General features: G+C 35.6%; 1 protein-coding gene across 1 annotated transcript in view; it reads left to right on the top strand.

Moving 5' to 3' along the window:
- LOC141737157 (cilia- and flagella-associated protein 46-like) overlaps nucleotides 1–19,701 on the top strand; it is a 48,678-nt gene extending 28,977 nt beyond the window's left edge. The window contains exons 18-32 of the mRNA XM_074571796.1: nucleotides 1,546–1,758; nucleotides 3,104–3,317; nucleotides 3,649–3,798; nucleotides 4,536–4,643; nucleotides 6,350–6,531; nucleotides 8,519–8,650; nucleotides 9,158–9,323; nucleotides 11,360–11,444; nucleotides 11,555–11,693; nucleotides 12,227–12,410; nucleotides 12,866–13,019; nucleotides 16,063–16,286; nucleotides 18,363–18,488; nucleotides 18,899–19,066; nucleotides 19,428–19,701. Of these exons, the coding sequence (XP_074427897.1) occupies nucleotides 1,546–1,758; nucleotides 3,104–3,317; nucleotides 3,649–3,798; nucleotides 4,536–4,643; nucleotides 6,350–6,531; nucleotides 8,519–8,650; nucleotides 9,158–9,323; nucleotides 11,360–11,444; nucleotides 11,555–11,693; nucleotides 12,227–12,410; nucleotides 12,866–13,019; nucleotides 16,063–16,286; nucleotides 18,363–18,488; nucleotides 18,899–19,066; nucleotides 19,428–19,604 (2,422 nt within the window). The 3' untranslated portion in view covers nucleotides 19,605–19,701. The remainder of the gene's footprint in view (nucleotides 1–1,545; nucleotides 1,759–3,103; nucleotides 3,318–3,648; nucleotides 3,799–4,535; nucleotides 4,644–6,349; nucleotides 6,532–8,518; nucleotides 8,651–9,157; nucleotides 9,324–11,359; nucleotides 11,445–11,554; nucleotides 11,694–12,226; nucleotides 12,411–12,865; nucleotides 13,020–16,062; nucleotides 16,287–18,362; nucleotides 18,489–18,898; nucleotides 19,067–19,427) is intronic.
- Nucleotides 19,702–20,828: the final 1,127 nt, after the last annotated feature.

Here is a 20,828-nt window from a genome sequence, read left to right as displayed (position 1 = left end):
AACTCTAACAGATTGTTATTATCACACACAGATGATAATTGCAAGTTATAGCTTCTTAGTGGAATTCATTGCACCAGATGCTTTATATTTTTAGGTAGTCATGGTAATGGGAAAAGGAAAAGAATCTAAAAATAATGGCTCAAAATAATTTTTCTTTAGTTTGTTTTCATTCTGGAGTGTGCATTTTATTTTTCATTTAACATTTCTTTGTGTTATGTTGGGAAACTAGAAGCTAGTATCCCAACCTTAAAAACTATTAAAACTGTGTTATATTTACAGTTAGACCATAAAATTCTATATTAAAATATATATTTCCCCAAATAAAAACCCTCTTTGTCTTGCATTGTAGCTCCTATGTGATAGTAGTCTCTGAGTACTCAAATACATACAATGAATTACTGCAGTTTGCAAGAGCTTAGTCTGTTCCATCCAGTCAACTGAAATGAAAAAGGGAGAGTAGAACATAGCAAGTATTGTTTTCTTTCTGGTCTCACACAGTTATTTCTTGCAAAAGAGGAGGGGAGACGGGGGAGAATTCTGAATGTGATCTTTAAACTCTCTTGTGTTCACATTCATACTAATATTAGCCTTCTTGTGAGAGTGGTCATGTCTTGCAGGAGTAAGATCCCAGGGTTGTGTCCCTAAGAACGTTCATTTAGTCTAACGATTAAGTAAAGTATCTCACACTATCTGCTTGCAATTGTTTAGTAAAACAGGAAAAAGTATAAACTGCGGAGAACCAAGGAACAAAGATGATGAGGATTCTGTTCCAAAATTTGCTACTAAGCTGTTTTTGAGTTACCCAATTGAATTAAAGACTCATCGCAAAAAAAAGCACCTTGGTCTGCTGTGTCCTGTCCCTTTGTTGACATAGTAGTACCCTGTGTCAGCTTGTGCTTTTGGTTTAGTGACTTAACCATGGCCATTCTGTGTGGTCATTTGAGACTATATTTTTAATATTGCTTTTTCTAAGTAATGGTACATCTTGATAATTAAGAAAAGAAAAAGAGAAAGTTATTGAAAGAAATTTATGGCCTAGACTATGAAAAAGCTGTTATTCTATTAAAAATTAATGTAGTATTTCAGAGCATCCCGAGATATCTTTGAATGTAAGAACACATGCAGTTGTTAAGTGAATAAGACGCCTCCTTAACACTTGAGTGGAATGCCTTACTTGTGTCTGTATTCAAGTAGAGCCCTGTGACAGATATTTAATGATTTCTAGCACCGATGTGTGGATTCATACACACATTTTAAAAAACCATGTGGATGAAGAATGAACTATAGCCACTATTTTTTAAGCTAATAGCATCTGAGTGTCAGAGACTATTCATTTTACGTTGATGCTAATTCCTTTCCTGAGTCATCTTCTCATCCAAGTAAAATATAAGTTAATGGATGAAGACTTAATAAATGCAACTGAAAAGTCATTAAAAAATTTTGTTGCTATTGATCGAGATGTGTAACTGCATATTTAACCTTATGATGTAATTCCTTCTAGCGTTGAAGTTTTGGAATAACAGCTTCTTTATATTAATTTTATAGTTTATGGATAGACTACTTATCTCAGTATGCTATGGAAAACTTCCAGCGTGCAGCTGAAATAGGAGAAGAGCTGAATGAAGCCTGGATTGTTCACAATGCTGTGGTGTATGTCTTAAACTACAATAGACATCTCATCTCTTCAGGAAGACAGAGGGAAATTACTGAGTATCTGCAGACTCTTCTTGGGGCCATCAAGACTGTTGGGCACAATGGGTAAATTTAGATGTTCGGTTATGAACATGCTCTTTTTTTCTAAAACAGAAAAAATAATTTTACAACCGTTGTAGATCACCTTGTGCTGTGAAGGACTCTTATTGCTGGCTTTTATTGTTAGTAGAATGACTTTGGTATATACGGAGAGTTCAGAAGAGAAATTTAATTTTGTGGTGTGAAAATAGCTTTTTAATGCTTTCTCTTTGTTCTTTGTTACTCTTCGCTATAAGCCATATTCACTTTAGACTAAGTAATATTAATTTTGTTGTGGAATAGCAACATGTGTATGTGAAATAGCATTTTGTTAAGTTAGTCAGAAAGAATCAGGAAAATTTTCTTAGCCTGCAAGTTTCCAGGACAGCTCAAAATGTGTTTGCTTGCTGTCAGTTGCTCTGAAATTGAGTTATATTGTAAATATAGTTAATTGTAAATATTTCTAATCAGAGTAAGGTGGTTACTACTGGTTTTGAAATATAAGAGAAAAAAAATAAAGGGAATGTGCACATTAATAGACCATGAAAATAGGAACATGGATTCCACAGTGCCTTAGAGAAACGCTGCGCTGTAGTAAATGCAATGGGAGAGTCATCGACTATGACAGAGGAGATCCTCTAGTCAAAGTCTGACTGTGGGACAAAATCCTAGAAATTTTAGCACGTTATTGACAGTGACCTCAGCATTAGGCAAACTGTTAGGACCTGCAGCAAAGACAATTCTTTTGACAGTATTGGAGAACTAAGCCTAAAGTGCAGTTTGTACAGAGATGAAGATTGCTAATACCTAGTTATTAATTCTGATATTTATATTAGCATGTATTAGCAATAACCTCTTAGTCATAATTCAGTTTCTGTTTTCTCAAAAAAAAAAAAAAAACACCAGAAATGGTAATTCCAGTTCAGCAGTTGATTGGCATGAAGAGTAATACAGTGTAATAAATAAATGGTTTTATGTGAGGGGTTTGGCTAGGTTAATTTTTTAGGAAATAGTTATTATTTTCATGCATAGCAGGCTACTAATAAAAAACTATATTTTAAATGTGTTTGTCTGACGTAAGTATGAACTTATATTTTTTTTTTTTCTGTGAGGAAATAGAAGCTTCAATTATAGAAAGAGCTGAAAAAGTATCATGTAAACTATGGAAGTTGGTTGTGGGGTTTTTTTGTACATTTAACCATTTTAACTGCTTTTCCAATGGGAAATTTTTTTTGTAACATCCATAACTTTGCTTCCTAAAAAAATTTACATCTTCAAGTAAGGTTTATTACTTGAAAGTAATAAACTTTATTGCATCCTCTTATTTTGATCTGATGCAGTGTGCACTTCTGATTTTTGTTTTCTTCTTCAGAAGTACTACGATTTTATTGATGTTATGTAATGCTTTGGCTCGGGGCTTAATTCTTCGTTGGATTCCAAAGCCAAAACTTGTTGAGATGAAAAAAAGCGATGCAGCAACAGACAGAAGCACAAAAGCTGCAGCAAAGAAACATGAAAAAGCAAATGTCATCCAGTCTTTTTCAGTAGATCCCAGTGGACTTCCTGATATCAAAGCTGCCTTAGAGGTACAAAGCCCTCATTTTTTATAGTCTTTTTTGGTCTGCTGTCATATATGACAATTCATATAAATTAAATTGTACAAATTTTTCCAAAAAATAAGCTACCATCTTTTAAAGTCAGCACAAGTCCTCCCAAAATGCATGCTGAAGTTCTTCACCAACTGGGGCTGAGTACAGTAACTTCCATTTGCTGTATGGGTTGACTTAATAAGATGTTGTTAGTCTTAGAGGTGCATATGCAACAATTTTAAAATAACTAATTGACATCATGTTGCATACAAAAGAGCTTTCCACATTTCTCCTGTTTCAGACTTTTTTTTTTTCTTCTTGGCTTTAGATTTGTGAATTTGCCCTACACGCGACAGCTGGAACCGTACCTAGTGAAGCAGTACCTATTGCTGCACAACAGCAGATCATTGCGACCTGGGTGAAAGCAAAGCAGTTAAACCACCAGCAGATTGGACATAAACTTGGCACTGAGGAGGAGGTATTATATCTCTGAAATCCTGCATAATGTTTAAACTTTTCTTTGAAAAATTAAAAAATTTAGAAGTTCGTTTAATAATTACTGAAATTACCAATGTGTGTTTTCTTCTATATATTTGAATACAATGATGAAAATAGATTTTGGCTGTAGTTCCCATAAATCTTTATGGAATGCAGCAAATTTTTCACATTGGGCATAGCATTGAGTCTACCCTCTGTTTTTAGCTGCTAAGAGTAATTATGGTGATGTCTGGCATATGATGACTGTATAACAAAATTGGTTTTGAATTCATACATTTAAAATAATAAAATTGCTACATAAAAATATTAAGAAAAATCAACCGTATTTATATCAACATTTAATACGGTCTCTTAATATATGGAATATGGACCTAGTAACTTGGAAAATATTTTATTCCTATCTTTTTATTTTATTCTGTTTATAAAACCTTAATCCCTCAGTGATATATGGAATTTACATTCATTGTATTCTTGCTATGGTTTTTTTAATGTTGAAACTGTAGTAGTTCAGAGTTCACAATGTTAATTAAAAGTAAATAAATATATAAAATCCACCATTTTAAGGACATAGTGAAGAGAGGAAGCTTGCTTAATGCAAATTGAGGTTTTCAAACACAGTTATTATTACCTTGTCATCTCAATTAATGTCCTTAATAATGTTTACTTGAAAAAAAAAAAAAAAAAATCTGTTAATGTGAAATTTTTATTTCTGCTTAGAATGATGATGGAGCACAAAATCCTGTGGCAAGAGTTCTTGTTGGTCTAGAAATGTATTCATGTAATGGTTTGGGCCTCATGGATTTCACTGCGCCTAGCTTACCTCAGGTATTTAGTTTTGTTTTATTAGCTTTCAAGTTTTAAGAAATAGCATAGTATAAATGTGCTTTCAGTTTCAGTTTTGTGTAGAAGCAAAATTAATTTTGAAACTTTTATTGTACCATTACTTCCTTTAAAACTTTCCAAGAGATTGAATAGTTATGACAGGTAGAAGAATTTTGTGACTGAATATTTTCATTTATCCAAAAACCAGCATTAGAATGCCAGTATTAGAATTATTCCCATGTTGCTCTCACAGATTATTTCCATAACCATCAGATGAGCATAATGGGTTCAGATGAATTCTGTACAGACCCATACTTCTGACCTTCCATTTTTGTGTGGAGAAAACTTCACATAATCATAGAATCGTTTAGGTTGGAATAGACCTTTACGATCATCAAGTCTGTTGACCCACCACTGCCAAGTGCACCACTGAACCATATCCCTCAGCACCACCTCTACATCCCTCCAGGAATGGCGACTCCACCGCTTCCCTGGGCAGCCTGCTCAGTGCTTGACAACACTTTTGGTGAAGAAAATTTCCTCTTGTCCTGTCGCTTGTTCCTTGGGAGAGGAGATCGACCCCTCCCTCGCTATGGCCTCCATTCAGGGAGTTGTAGAGAGGTGTATTTTAGTGTTTGTATTGGAAGTATTCAGAATTTCAACAGAAAACTTTACGTTATATTGAATTTACTTTTGGCAGTTGCAAGGTAAAACACGACTACAATTTAAAGAATCAGGTGGCTTTTGGATGAGTTTTATATGAGTCACAGTTTCTTAAAGTACTTGCTTTTGATCAGTTTTCCATAATTACTCATGCTGAATAGTGCTACACTTTTCCGGTGTTACTGTTGGTTACCAAGCTATTCAAGAGGAATAAAGGTGATGTAGAAAGGTTTATACCCTATATTTTCAAAACAGTGAGTTGTGGTCTCACCTGTTTGATTACTGTGTTTATAATTTCTACCTCCTGTTAAAGAGCTTTCTTAAAGGACTAAGATGTATTTCCCCATTTAGCTAGGAATTTGGTGACGTTGTCTTACACTTTTGCAGAAGTCCATCTTTCTGTCAGTATAAATATATGGGTATCTAATTCTAATTGGTTTACAGGTTTATGCCAAATACTATGAGTTATCTTTAGCTATTACTTCAGGGGCTTAGTTTTGGAGAGCAGTATTGTAATATCCTCATTTTGACCAATTGGTTAACAATTCCCATTATCTTAAAAAGATGGAACTTTCTGACTGACACCTGCAAAAGCAAGGAAGATGTTTAGATCCTATAATAAAACTATATATGAAACACTGTTGTTGTAAAACCAGTTCTATCTCCCATTCTTACCTTTGGCTAAACTAAAATGGACTCTGAATTTCAGAAGTCCCATTCCGCTGATTTTTCAGAAGAGAACTGAGGACATATTTATGTGTCCTGGCAGATACTGCTGATCAAAAGGCATGCATACTTAAACCTGGATGTACATACACTATTGTAATACTCGCTACAGGGTGAGCGATGCTTCTCTATTGTATACTTTGATCGTTCTTGTAACATTTTGTTTTTCTTGATTGTTTTATCACGTACTTTTTCTGGGTGGATGTAAGCTGTAAGCATGTAAGTGAGAAGCATGTAAGAGAAGAGCATGATAAAAACCTGAGAATTTTAACTCTTTTCTTTTTTTCTTTTCTTCCCCCCACTGCCCCCTCCCCCCCCAGTTAGTGAAATTGGCTTTAGAATGCAGTTGGCCAGATTCCTTAGTGGAATTGCAGACACTGACACGACTTACGTATTTTGCATATCTATCACATAACTATGAGATAGTGACAACTTGTTCTAAAAGGATCTTGCAAACAGATGAGAATTTTTTCCGCAATAGAGATACTAAGAAATATGAAATGTAAGTACATGGAATTTTGCATGATGCTGTGGTATACTTGAATTAAATTTTGAAATGAGCATCTAGAGTAAATGCATCTGATCGCTTAAACAAAAGTGAAAGAATCTTTTTTTACAAAGCAACTGTACAGTTAGGGGTGAAAGTGAAATTTTCCTACTTCTGCTGACTCTGTCATTACCAGTTACTTAAGTACTGCAGATGATGTTTTAACTCTGCAGCGTAGCTTGAGTAAAAGGCAGTGTGAGATCCAGATTGTGGCTCTGGACCCAGTTCAGGAAATATGAATTTTGTTATCCAAGTGAGACAACAGGTCATACATATATGTGCATTCAGACGTCTTCCTGGGGAGCATTGCTTTTCTGAAATGTTCTCTGGCCATCGTGGTCTTTTCACACTTTTGTAACTTCCAAGCAGAAAGTAGCTTATTCTAGTTCTTTTTCTGATGCTAATTGCTTCCAGTGCTGAACTGGGTCACACAAAGGGTCTACACAGTTCACGGAACATGACGGAGCTGTGAGTGGTAATAGGTGATGGCAGCTACTCTATTCCAAACTCTGGTGTCAAGTAGCCTTTATGGTCTTTATTAACAACTATGCATACGGGTGCAATAGGAATGTAACTCATTTCTATAAAAGCCCAGTGTCTTACCTAACTGATAATTTAAAACATTGATCTCAAAGAAAAAAAAAGGTGTTGTATATAAAGGGATCTGTTGATGGAGTCCTTTATTATAAAAAGGAAGAATCTTTTGATCCTTCTATTTTTTAATATTACCTCCTCCAAAACCAGAATGTTATTGTATCAAAAGAGGAAGGGATCAGCTTCGTTGAGTAACAGTTTGTTGGAATGTAGGAGGGTTGAAATAAGCATGTGAAACACTTTGAATATAACTTATTGTTCATTTTTCTCTCTGAAAAATAATTCCTATTTAAAAAAAAAATTCTGCTCTTTGAAATTCATGATTGTTTGCTACATGGGGAAAAACATGTAAAGCCAAATAAGATATATTAGTACGAAATATATAGTTTCAGTACATTACAGAAATTGAGAAAATATTTGCTGCATATCTAACAATCTGCAAAGTAGTGAATGATGAAATGTTTGATTAGTTGACAAAGAAATGTAGGCATGGATTTTAAATGCTATTTCCAGAGAAATGGAAAATAAACTTAGTCTTCCCATGGTAAAGCACAACTTCAGGACAAAGGAGGATTAAATACTTATTTTTAACTTTGTTTTTGTTAACTTGTAATGTAGAACACTGGTGTCCTCTCACAAACACAAATCATAACTGCATGATAGTTCTCACCACAGGATAGGAACTGGACCAACTAGAATGTCTACATTTCTGTATATGGTTGCATGTTGTAGCTGAGGCATTAAAAAAAACCCTTGCAAATTGCATTACTTCTTTTCTTACAAAATCACAGTTAAACAGAGACACCAAATTTATTTACTTATTTATTTTTAACTGATTAACTGCTGGGACTGAAATCTACATTGTTTTCTTTTAAATGGAGCAGATTATGGTCCAAAGCCCTGTGTATACTTTACCAGACATAAGCAAGACCAGTTCCAAAAGAAATTATCAGAAGTTGTCTAATTTTCCTTATCTCTGTTCTTAATTGCTTGCCATGTAAGTTTGACTTTGGACTAATATTTTGTTTGATGTACGATAGTGAATAATGAGGAGAAAACCCCAAATCTGTTTTCTCCCCTTGCTAAATGTAGATGTAGTTTTTTTAATCTAAATTTGCAGTCATTTTCATTAGAGCTGTGAAAAAGATATTTTATTTCTGATATCTTTTCACAAAATGTTCAGTTTTTCAAATATTTTCTGGTTTTAAAAGAAAAGTCAGTAGAAGCATTTGTAACTTCCAAAGCTAGGGACATCTGTTTAGTAACAACTTGAACGTATCATTAATAGGAACTAGTATATTCTCAGACTGTAAGACTAGCACTTCTTTAATTATTTGCCTTTATTCAGGCCTGGTAACAGAGTGGGACAAGAAATGTTAAGCATTACTGCCTGTATACAAGGGAAGAGTATAATGGAAAATTTGTCTGGAAGAAAACATTTGCGCATAGCAGCATCAAAAGCCTTTGTTCAGAGTGCCAGGTATGTTTTATTTTGAGAGGACTAATATAAAACAGACCTGAAATTTGATTTACAGATCTGGGGATCAACATATTCTCTCCCAAGACTGATAAAAATCAAAATAATTGTGAGCTGAAATGCTTAACAAAGGATTTGACAGGTTTTTACAGTTCAGTAAATTTATCAAATACCATATATTCCACATAGCTGATCTTGTAATGTCATAGGATCATAGTAAAATCAGGTTGAAAGGGACCTCAGAAGGGCTCTAGTCCAAACTCGTGCTCAAAGCGGGGCCAGCCCAGGGCTTTGTCCAGTCTGGTCTTGAAAACCTCCAGGAATGGAGACTACAACCTCTGTGAGAAACCTGCTCCACTGCTTGACTGTACACATGTGCCATCTCATTGCTGAGATTAAATATGGTGGTGCCTAGGTCAGGTAAACCTGGATGTTTGTAGAAGTAAAATCCTTTATTTTGGTTAGAGCGTGATTGTTTTCCTTTATTAAGCTGTACTTCATTTTCTTCAGGTACGCAGGTGAAGCCAGGAATTATTCCCTTGTCATGTTTGCAGCCAGACACTTTTGGAATACATGTCTACCTTTGTTAAGTTCTCCAAATGACAGAGAGCAATTTAAAGAACCTACTGAAATAATTCTTAAGAATATAATTAAAGCAGAATCTAAAAATAAACAGGTAAGAATATCTAATAGGTATTGTGAATTGTGCATGTGTTTAGTGATTGGTGCTGGTGATAAAGAATAATTTTCATTTGCTCTGAAGCTCTGGATGCATTCTTCAAGATACCTTTCCTAAGAGGGGCAAGTGACTTATTTGTCATAAACACATACATGGTTTCTAACTTGCATTCACATAGCACCCATTCACACATACAGGGAATCACATATTCTTCTTTTCCATTTAGTGATTCTTCTGGTTTTAGGTAATTGTCAGACTTGCAACAGTTTTCTTTTTGAAATAATTTGCTGTCTGAAGGGCTGTAGTGTTTCACTTTGTGAAGCTTACAAAAGGGAATGTTTAGAAAATATTCGAAAGAAAATCCAGAAAAAAGAGTCTTATCCAAAAAGGATGACAACGGATCTTAAAACGTGAACTCAGAAAAAAAAAGTGACTAAATTAAGGTTCCCCACACCTGCAAATTGAAATTTCTCTTCTACCTGTAAAAACGAATTTTTACTTTGCATATCTCCAGTTTTTAACAGACTAGCACTTTGGCAATAGGAAGTAGTTATAATTCAAACTGTGCTGGGAGTCAGTGACAAAATTAAATACTTGTTGATTATGAACACGTGTAAACTGAAGACATCGTTTTGAAACAATATGTAGGTGATGTATATTGTATATCACATCTCGCCATATGGAATTTCTTCTGCACACTGAAACGTCCCTACACATTTACAACTTTTCTTACTTCAAAATTCTCCAGAGCTAATCCATTTCTCTTTCTAGGTTTGATTTACGTGTCGGTGAAGCTGATATGAGTTCTCCTGTGCATTTCCATGGGCACAATTTCAATTAGAGCTTGAAGGGTTTATTAATAACTCTTGCATTCAAGCTCAGTGGTACCAATGTGAGTCTGCACCTTAGATCATCAAGCAGTGTAGTACAAGAATAGAAAACTTAATTTTGATTTGTGCTCAAGCCATGTATAAATCACAAATAGTCAGAGACGGTGACTGGTCTGCTTGATTCTGGGTGTGTAGGAGACAGAACTGATGAGTACACCGTGTACTTGGAAGTGCAGTGAAGATTGTAAACTTAATGGAACTTTGACAGTGTTTGGGTATATAACAGTAATTGCCCATAGGCACAGTTCTAAAGGTTTAGTTATTTGCAGAGGTGATATCTTTAAAACCAATAAAAGGAAATACTTCATTATGTATATATACTTAACTCACTACCACAGCGTATTTTCAGAGTGAACCCTCAATAAATTGTATTAAAAAGCAAGACATCAAAAGCAGCGTGGACAGCAGGGTGAGGGGGGCATTCTGCCCCTCTGCTCCGCTCTGGGGAGCCCCCCCTGCAGTGCTGCCTCCAGCTCTGGGGCACCAACAGCAGAAGGACACGGAGCTGTTGGAGCCGGGCCAGAGGAGGCCCCGGAGATGCTGGGAGGGCTGGAGCCCCTCTGCTGTGGGGACAGGCTGAGAGAGCTGGGGGGGTTCAGCCTGGAGAAGGCTCCGGGGAGACCTTATATGGTACAAAAGATGTTAAGTCACCTTTTAAAAATGATCTGAAAATAGTCTGAAAAAATAAGCTGTTGCTCATTTCTGACCAGGGAGCTTGTGGAGTCTCAGCTTGGAGCGCTCAGAAGATGAGCGAGCAAGGCCCGGAGCAACCTGCTCTGTGTTAGCCTGCTCCGAGCAGGAGCCTAGACTGGAGAGGCCTGAGGGGCCCTGCCAGCCTCAACTCGTGTGGGTCTCTGACAGAGTACATCAAGAGTTCACGTTATTTAATCAATGTAACTGGTTGAATGTTACCGAGTCTGGTTATTGCTGTATTGGTTTTGTATTATAAACTTGTTCTGGAGAAATGGCTGTGGTTTTCAGCTCCTGCACAAGTAGCTATTTAGGTAACACATTACTAGTTCATATTAACAATATTAATTGGTGTACAAATGAAACAGAAGTACAGTAATACTTAAATACATACGTTAACCAAAAGATAAAGGGTGCTTTTTAAAAAAATTTTGTTTTGGGCGTCTTTTTTAGGAGAAGAAAGATACGTTGCCTTTGCATCAGTGGATTACAAAGGATTTTCAAAACGTCGGGTTATCAGATGGATGTTTTCTCCCAGGCATGTTCTTAACTTATTTTGATCTGGTAATAAAAGAAAAAACAGTATTTTGTAATATCATTATTCTAATTCTGCAGTATATTAATAAATCATTTGAATATACTTCAAAGGTGCTGAGGAAGATCTGACATTAAGAACCTCCTTATATGGGTTATTATTCCACATATATGCTGATAAAGCTGATTGGGAGACAGCACTAAAAGTCCTGGATGAAGCTATTAAAGTTTTGCCTCAGACAAGACACAGGCTGTAAGCTGGTTGACTTATTTTTGTTAAAATAAGCATCCTGATTCTTGAGAAGTGTAAAACTCTTGAGTATTTTTTTTATTTTGCATTTGGAAAATATTATGATTAGTTTCTGTCAGCTCGTCAGATCTTACAACAGAAAACACTGTTGTGTCTTTTCGATGGAAGAGACATACGTTGGCAGTGCTTCTTATTGTTAATCTGTTCATAATATTTGTAAATTATTTTTTTAAAAAACTTGTATATAAGTAGTATCTTACTTTTACAAGAAAATAGGCACATGAATTGTGGCTATATAGCATAAACTTTTAATTTTCCTAGCTATAAAGACGTTAATATTAAATGGAAACTAAATTATCTAGAGTACTGTTTACATAGTCTTAACTGAGTTCAAAGATATATGCCCTTTTATGTCAGTTTATGTACTTTACATCTCTGTACTATACTGATATGAACTAGTATATCTACCCTACTCACAAAGTTACTTTATAGGTACAATTGCAAGTAATTTGCCATGTTTTTTTGTCTTTTTCTAGCCTGATTTTTAAACATATGGCTGCAGTGAAGGCAGGATCGGGATACAATTTTATGATGGACATGCAGAAATTCAGAGATGAAAGTGAAGATTATTTGTCACATATGTGGCGTCATTTGGTAACAGGCTCCAGAAGTATTGTTGGACAGTTAAGCTGTTTTCAAAACGCAATCATTGCTTTACAGGTTTGTCGGGTTTTACTATATGTTCAAGTGCTGATAGAATGACGTTTCTCGAGGGATTCACAAGATTGCAAGTTCTGTGAAGTATATAATTGAGCTGGTAGGAAGGCCATATACTTGACCATTACTTTTTATAACTTTGAAATTACACTTCAGTTGGAAAACTGTGTATGGTTGAATCTTGGTATCCAGTGAAAATTCAGTTGAGTCACGTCAAAGAAAATGTCTAAGAGTAGCCAGTTGCAAGAAATTTCGATAAAGCAAAGAATTAACTGGTAAAGTTTTCTGTTACGTTCCATTGAGCCTAACTCTGATTATGTGATGCCAATAAAACTGCTCACTGTCAAATTATTATTTTTTGCTTCTGTTAAGACTATATTGAACTTCGTAATTTCTTTTTGATGGTTTACATCACCAAATGTAAACAAACTCTTCCTTTATTACTTTTATATAAACAGGAAAATGAATGGCAGAAAGTTGATTACCTGATGGAATTTGCTGAATGGCTATATTGTAACCAGTTTCCCCTCAATGATGTTATTAAACCTCTGGACTGGGTGGTAGATCTCTTGCTGCATATGAAATTTTCTATGCAGTCCTCACAAGAAGAAGGTATGTAAAAGGTGTATATCCTTCAGAGGAGTGACCCTGCTATGGCAGGGGGGTTGGACTAGATGGTCTCCAGAGGTCCCTTCAGCCACCCCTATCATTCTGTGATTCTGTGAATTTCTCAGCAGCAAACACAAAGGATATTTTGATTTACGGCTTAGTTACCACGAAGAATGGCACCAGCTTGGTGGTACTTTCTCCAGTATTCACTGTCGTTTGTTCAAGGCTAGCTTAAACATATCTGTGAATTCTGTGTTGCACCATGGAGACCTACCCTCGGTCTTTTGGTGTAGGAAGATACAGCTCCTGTCTGACGCAGGGGTTCCTGAGTTGTGAGGTGCCACCAGGAGGCAGTGCTCAGTAGCTCGATGTTTCAAATGCATCGTCATGGAGGGCCAGATGTAACTGTAGGAAATGGTTTCTGTGCCAGGATTTGGGTACTTAGATTCGTTGCTCTTTCCTTGGCTTTATCTAGTACTTTAGGATTGATTTTTCAAAAATTACTTTCAAAGGGATGCATGCTTTCAAGTCCTTATGTAACTCTGCAAAAATTCTTTGGTCATTTTACTTTGTGTCCACTTCCAGTGATATGGACTCAGCGACCTATTTTGATAGGATACCCCATTACTTATTCTGAAAAAAAAAAAAAAGTATCTAATTTCTAGAACAATACTGTACCGTGTGGCATTAATCATCAACTGCTCTGTTCTTATTTTTGTGTGGATAGATGAGATAGATCAGAGAAGTACTTATGGAGTTTGCATTGAAAAAGATAAATGTTCAGTATCTCTGGTATCACACATTTGATTAAAGTCACAGTAGCAATATTCTGTTCATGCTTTTCTGTTGGTGGTTTTGTTGGGTTTTTTTACAGCCCTGTTGCGATGTAAAGTTTGTACTTGTTCTTTCACGATCTTCCCACGCAGTTTCAGTAGTTGCTTATGGTTAGTGGACTTCTTACACCCCCTATGTTTCAAGAAATTTTTTACAAAACTTTTAATGGAAACCGACATAATAAGAAAAATTAGATTAAAATATAAAACAGCCCATGTTTGAAGGGACCTCAAAAGATCACCTGGTCCAACCTTCTGTGGAAAAGGGAGCCTCGATGAGATTATCTAGCACCCTGACAGCTGTGTCTTGAAAACCTCCAGTGATGGGGACTCCACGTCCCTGGGGAGGTTGTTCCACCGATAGATTGCTCTCACTGTAAAAATTTTTGTTTATATCAAGATAAAACTCTCCCAGTGTAACTTGTATCCATTGCCCCTTGTCCCCTCTGCGTGGCTTCTTGTGAAGAGAGAGCCTCTGTCCTCTTTGTAGCTGCCCTTTAAGTACTGGAAAACTGTAATGAGGTCCCCCTGAGTCGTCTCTTCTCCAGGGTGAAAAAAACGTAACTCCTTAAGACTTTCTTCATAGGGCAGGTTCTCCAGCCCTTTGATCATCTTTGTGGCCCTACTTTGAACTCTGTCTGGTCCGTCTGTGTCTTTTTTAATTTGTGAGGACCATAACTGGACACAGTATTCCAGCTGCAGCCTTACAAGCACTGAGGACAGTAGGTGGGGTGGTCAACATCTGTGCCTCTGCTAGTAACGCCCTGCTGATGCAGCCCATGACCCACCTTGTCTTCATTGCTGTAGCAGCACACTGCTGACTCATGTTCAGCTTGTTGTCCACCAGGATCCAAGTCCCTTTCAGCAATGCTGCTCCCCAGCTACACAGATCCTAGTATGTACTGGGCTCGTTGGTTGTATTGTCCCTTGCACTTGTCTTTGTTAAACTTCATACAGTTCTTTCTAGCCCACTTTTCCAGTCTGTCCTGGTCTCTCTGTAAGAAGGCTCTTCCTGCTGACGTGTCCACCTCACCAGCCAGTTTGGTGTCATCAGCAAACTTGCGTGAGGATGCTTTCAGTCCCATCGTCCAGATCATTTATGAAGATGTTGAACAGCGTGGGTACTGATCCCTGGGGGACCCCACTTGTGACAAGCTGTCAGCCTGAGTGAAAACCCTTGATCACCATCATCTGAGTGCAGCCTGTTAGCCAGTTTCCTGCCAATTTCGCAGGTCACCTATCCTGTCTGTATCTTGCCATCTGTCTTTTATTAGGAAAAAATAAAATTAATCTGCTGAACTGTCCCTTTACCTAACTTTATACTGTGTTAGTCACGCTCAGAATTCACTCAATTTGCTTGTTACTTTAATAACTTCATCTGTAACAGTCATTGGATTATGTCATAGGTGTTATGTTACTGCACTCTGCTTTATCTTGTAGAACATCAATTTGATGTTGAAAGACAACAGTGTCTTCACTTTAAGACATTTAACAGTACTTCACTTTAAGCTGAAAATCTGCTGATGACTTGGTTTTGGGCTGAACTTCAAGCAGAGTTGGAATTTGTATAAAACATCAGTGTTTACTGAAAAATTACTGGAATTATACGGCACAAAGGAGAGGATTGAGTAGCAGAGTATCTTCTGAAGTTGCCATCAAGAGCCATTCAGATACCTCATTACAGACACAGGGATGACCTTGAGCTGTGTTCTCGACTTAGTTGACATTGACCCATCTGTTAGTGGATTATTGCCTGTTTCTGTTTTGCACGAGTGCTGGCCAAATACACTTCGTGCTGACTAGGCTACTGGTAGTCAGGACATGGCGTATGGTCACCATGGCTTCTATGCCACCATGGCTTCTAGCCAGGATCAAGAGGATTCTGATTTGACTGTAAGACTACTTAAGTATCTGAAATTAGTAAGCTAGACTGTCTTTACCACAGATTTATTTTCAAGAAGACATAATTAAAGTGTGTTTGCTGTGGATTTAATTTGTGTCAGACTTACATCATTTAATATACGTATCTGTTATTTTATTCATTAAAAACATGGTACAAGTAGCATTGCGTCACCAAAAGACGACAGTCAGTAGATGGGTTTCCATGTTTCTGTTTGTTTCCATAAATATTTTCATTTTCAATTCAGAAATTTTAACTTTTGAATACATTTTTAAATACTGTCACTGTGTGCATGTTATTTGTTTTTTAACAGAAAGAAGTACAACACCAAAATTTTCGCTTACAGAAAATTTGAAGATAGACATTGGATTAAATGATACCATGCCCCAAATTAATTTGGAAGATTTTAGTAATATTAAACAACTGGAAGCTTTGTTCAGAGTACAGACATTAATGGCTTTAATTTCTGGTCATAGTTCTCCTTTTCATCAGCAGCACTGTTTGATGGCATATGCTTGTATTGTCCGGATCTGGCAGGTGAGGTTGTGTTATGTTATGTTGTGGTTTATGTTATGTTGTGGTTTATGTTATGTTGTGGTTTATGTTATGTTTTATGTTATGTTATGTTATAACGTGGCCAGTATATTTCAAGTTATCCTGTGTAATTATGGTAACAGCTGTTCATTTGGTGTTTTAACTACGTCTTTAGAATTTCCAATTTTATGGTATAGTTAGCGTATTTTCTCAGTTTTAAGGATTAAACAAGAATTTTTCTCTCAGGAAAACAGAGAAGAGACTAAGGATAAAAGCAGTGGCCCATTGTTTCTCTTGGCACAAAACGTATGAACGTACTCCAAGGTTCTAAAATTTTGTATTTGTAATTGTTAAAGAATGTCAGTAGTGGCAGAATACATGCTGAGGACATCGCCGACGTTTCTGAGGAACAGTAATTACAGATGGACCTTCACTTAGGTTGAATCAAAGGGGCTGTCATTTGACTGAAAGGAATTGTGTGACAGTTAAATTAAATGCAGGTGTTGATTCATTTGTAAAGTTTTGAGAAAAAGTGTAGGCAGGCAGTGACCACCAATTATTATTCTCTAATCACTTTTTGATTATTACAGCGTTTCAAATCAAACAAATATATCTCATTTCTCATTGATATGAATGCCTAATTTAAATGGCTATTGAGAATCATAACAAAAATCATAGGAAAACAATTATATATTAAATATAAGTAAATTTTTGAAGAGACTAAATCGATACTTGACAATAGTAATGCGGCAAATCATTATAGAAATAATCTTACATAGGACATATCAACTAGATTGGTAAACCATAGCTTGTGCACAATTTTATTCTAAGTAGCTGTAAAAACCTGCAATGTGTTACTCTTGTGGTAATTATGATCAGGTTTTCATTGTGAAATCAGTTTAGACTCTAACAATTGATGGAAGACAGGAATTTGAAAAATAAAAATTGACTATTGATATTTTCAGATTTTGTATAAGCATAATTTTTAATATCCTGAACTTGATTGTCTGAGTGTCTTAATAGAAGAAAAAAAACCTGAAAGGAGTATTACTGTTTGAACAAACTATTAAAAATAAAGCAAATTAGAGTTAATGTCAGTGCCAGTTGTAGGACAATGACAGTAATTCTAAAAACTCATATTTACAGCTGAAGAGTACTGTGAAAAAAAGGATAACCATGTGGCATTAAAGGAATAGAAGTACTATATGACAGCTTAACCTTGTTTTGGAGTACAAAGTAAAGCAGACAACTGCAGATGTCCATTTCTAAGCAGGCTCTCAAGTGTTTAGGACTCCGTAAATAACTCTGTAGAAGATATTAAAATGTTCTCTGAAAACCTAAATAATCCAAGCCAAATCAGCTGCCTCTGATTTTTTTTTTGAAGACATGTGTTGCCTTTAATTTGAAATTTTCACAAGTTGTGCAGCATCCAGCATGATCTTTTGTTCATATTTTGTGTTCTACTTTTGAGCCCTCCAGCAAAATATATTCATCTTCTCAAATCATTGTGGGTTTTTGTATTTATTTTAGGTAAGATCAGAAGCTGTGCTATTGTATGCACAGAGAAATTTTCAATGGATGCTTTCAATGGATGTTTTCAATGGATGCATAGAAATTTAGAAATATATTTTCTATAACATTCATTCATAGCGTTATGGAATACTAATCCAGAAGGAGAACAGAGTGGATCTTTGCAGTCTTACAGATTACTTTGATATAAGATTCATGCTTTGTAGAAGATTAAGAGATCTAGACTAGCAGTTAAAAAAAAAAAGAATTGAATTCGCAACCATATAGGTTAAAAAAGTAGCAGTAGTATTTATCGCAAGGATGATGTCATCTTCTCAGCTGATGAAGTGCTTTTCATGATCATCCTAAATGCTGGTACAAACAGTGCGAGCATCTGGGAGTCTTTGAAATTTTAGTTTTCTGAAGAAAGCTCTTACGCAAACATAACATGTTATGTGACGATTGTTAATAACGGTAGATAGTGACTTATGGTGAATAATCATTATTACTAGAAATTGACATTATTATTGAAAAAAGGAAATAATTAACTGTAACTATTTGGTTATCTAGGTATCGTTGTCAGCATCAGAACCTATTACAAAAGAATTATCAAAGTCTTCACAATTTACAGCTCCTCAGAAGGCACGGTCAATAATTGCTCCTAAAAAAGAGAAAGGCAAAAAGAAAGAGAAACAAGTAAGAACCCTTTCCTGTGGAATTAAAACAATGATCTCCTCCTGAGAGATGTTTCCCGGGGCTCATTTGTTGAATAGTTCAGATATTTTCCTGTAAAGACTCCCATAGTCTGTGAAGAATTTCTCTGTGAGTCTGTATATCTGTATATCATACCTTCACTCTTGATTGTGTGGACTTGACAGGTCATAAATTTACAGATATTTTTTCTTTTGTTTTGTTTGTTGCAGTGGTCAAAATGCTCCTGTTTTGTAAAACCCACAGTCTAGAAGTCAAAAAAAAAAAAAAAAAAAGAGATGATACTTCAAAAGATATTAAGCAGATAGCTTTTTTTTTTTTTAAAGTTATGTAGATATTTAATACCAATAAGAATGTTAATTTGGCCTCATAAATGTTCTTGTTTTTTATTATAGGTTGAACTCTCTGTTGTGAAAGAGAAGCCTAAAGGGAAAGGATCGGTTCATACCTTACCAGCAAGTGTGGAAGAATGGGCTCATTATGACTGTCCCGATGAAATCAGAGATACTTTTAAACAGAAAACAAATAGTTACGGTATTAACTGGGATAATTTCCCAAAACCTGTAAGTATACTTCTCAAAATACTAGAGCATTTATTATTCAGGAAAAAAATGAGTAGCAGAGAACTATGTTGCATTTCAGTTTTTCTGTTGGTGCGATAAAGGGTATGTTCAGACAGCTGTCAAAAATACTTCCTCATCATAGTATTCATTAATACTTCCCAAAGTGTTAGCCTATCCTCTGCATTCTGAAATGAACTTAACTTACAGAATAAATTCACTGGCTTTCTGTGTACCTAGCTGCTTTTTCAGTTTGAAAGTTTGTTTAACTTTTTTTTTTTTTTTTGTTTAAAATTTGGAACTGAAGATGTAATTGTTAATTTAAAATTTATTCACTGATTGAAATAAAATAATTTCTTTTCAGACATGCACTTTGTATTTTATGGACCTTTTATCTAAAGAACTACAGAAAATTTTTTGCCCCCACTTGATTCTTCCCATCTTTCAGCTAGCTGAAGTTATTGCTAAGGAAGTTGTGGAATGTAGAAGTTTGTCTGATCTTTATCATCTTCGGTTTGTATCCTTTATTTATTTTACATAAAAGAGAAACTGAATGGAGCTGACCATCCATTAATATTTCACTAAATAATAACAAGGCTTTTTGTGACTTACTGTTTCATATTTGTAATGTTTTTTATTTCTTTTCATTCCTTTTTTTAATACATTTTAATAGAGTTTTGATGAACTGGTTTACTTGTGGAATTAAAGCCACCAAGTTACCTGCTACTAAACGTGATCTCCACAGGGAATGGTGTACCAGGTTATGAACTCAAGCCACTTTCATGTGAATAATTTTTGTAATGCCTTGTTGTCACCTAACTGAAAAAAGTAAAGTACAAAAAAAATTCAATAAAAGTATTATCTTTTAAATATTCAAAAGGCGGACTCCCATCTTGCATCAAAAATAGATTGTCTTTACCTTAAGAACCCAAGTAAGTATCCCCAATAAGCACATTCTCTTTTATAGAGATGGGCCTTCGTGACCGAAATTCTGCTACTTTTATGGATGATTAGCCCTAGAAGTTTTGATGCAAAAATATTTAATATGCATGCAGTGGCAAATTATTGCTGTTTTAGGTAAAACATTTCATCGTGCTTTTTTGAAATGTATTGCATAATGTTTGCTTAATAATTAACAGTTATAAACAATAATTGTTTGCTTAATTCCTGATAGTTTGTGAAATGCCACATAATGTGTTTTTAAATGCCTGAAACAGATCTCACATAACAGAACAGATAAATATTACGGTATACAAATAGTATGTGTGTTTATCTGGATTGCCAATTGATTACTGAGTTGCTGTCTTACAAGACTAAAAGTGATTTACTAATAGGAAATTGATTTGCAGCCAAGCTTTGCCAAACAAATTTTTTTGTTGACTTCTCAATATTTGTTTTTATTTCATGGCATTTTATTTATATATATGATCTAGTTTTTATATGTGATCAGATAGGTGTACGTGAATATATTCCTCTTTACTCAGTACAGAAAAGTAGGTTAGCACACACACGTATGGCTTTTTTTGCATGCTGCAGTAAGACCATGTTATGAATATTTTTATACTTTTACCATATCATTCTCGCCACTGAATTGGAGAGATAAGGGTTTGATAGATGGCCTGGGGATACTGGTGGATGCCTCATCATTGGAAGTGTTCCAGGTCAGTTGGACGGGGCTTTGAGCAGCCTGGGGCTGCTAGTGAGAGATGCCCCTACCCACGGCAGGGGAGTTGGACTGGATGAGCTTGAAAATGTGCCTTCCAGC

This window comes from Larus michahellis, unplaced genomic scaffold (genome assembly GCF_964199755.1).
Source record: "Larus michahellis unplaced genomic scaffold, bLarMic1.1 SCAFFOLD_204, whole genome shotgun sequence".
Classification (NCBI taxonomy): domain Eukaryota; kingdom Metazoa; phylum Chordata; class Aves; order Charadriiformes; family Laridae; genus Larus; species Larus michahellis.
Note: the sequence above shows the minus strand (reverse complement) of the source record. Positions and strands in the feature narration are given on the sequence as shown.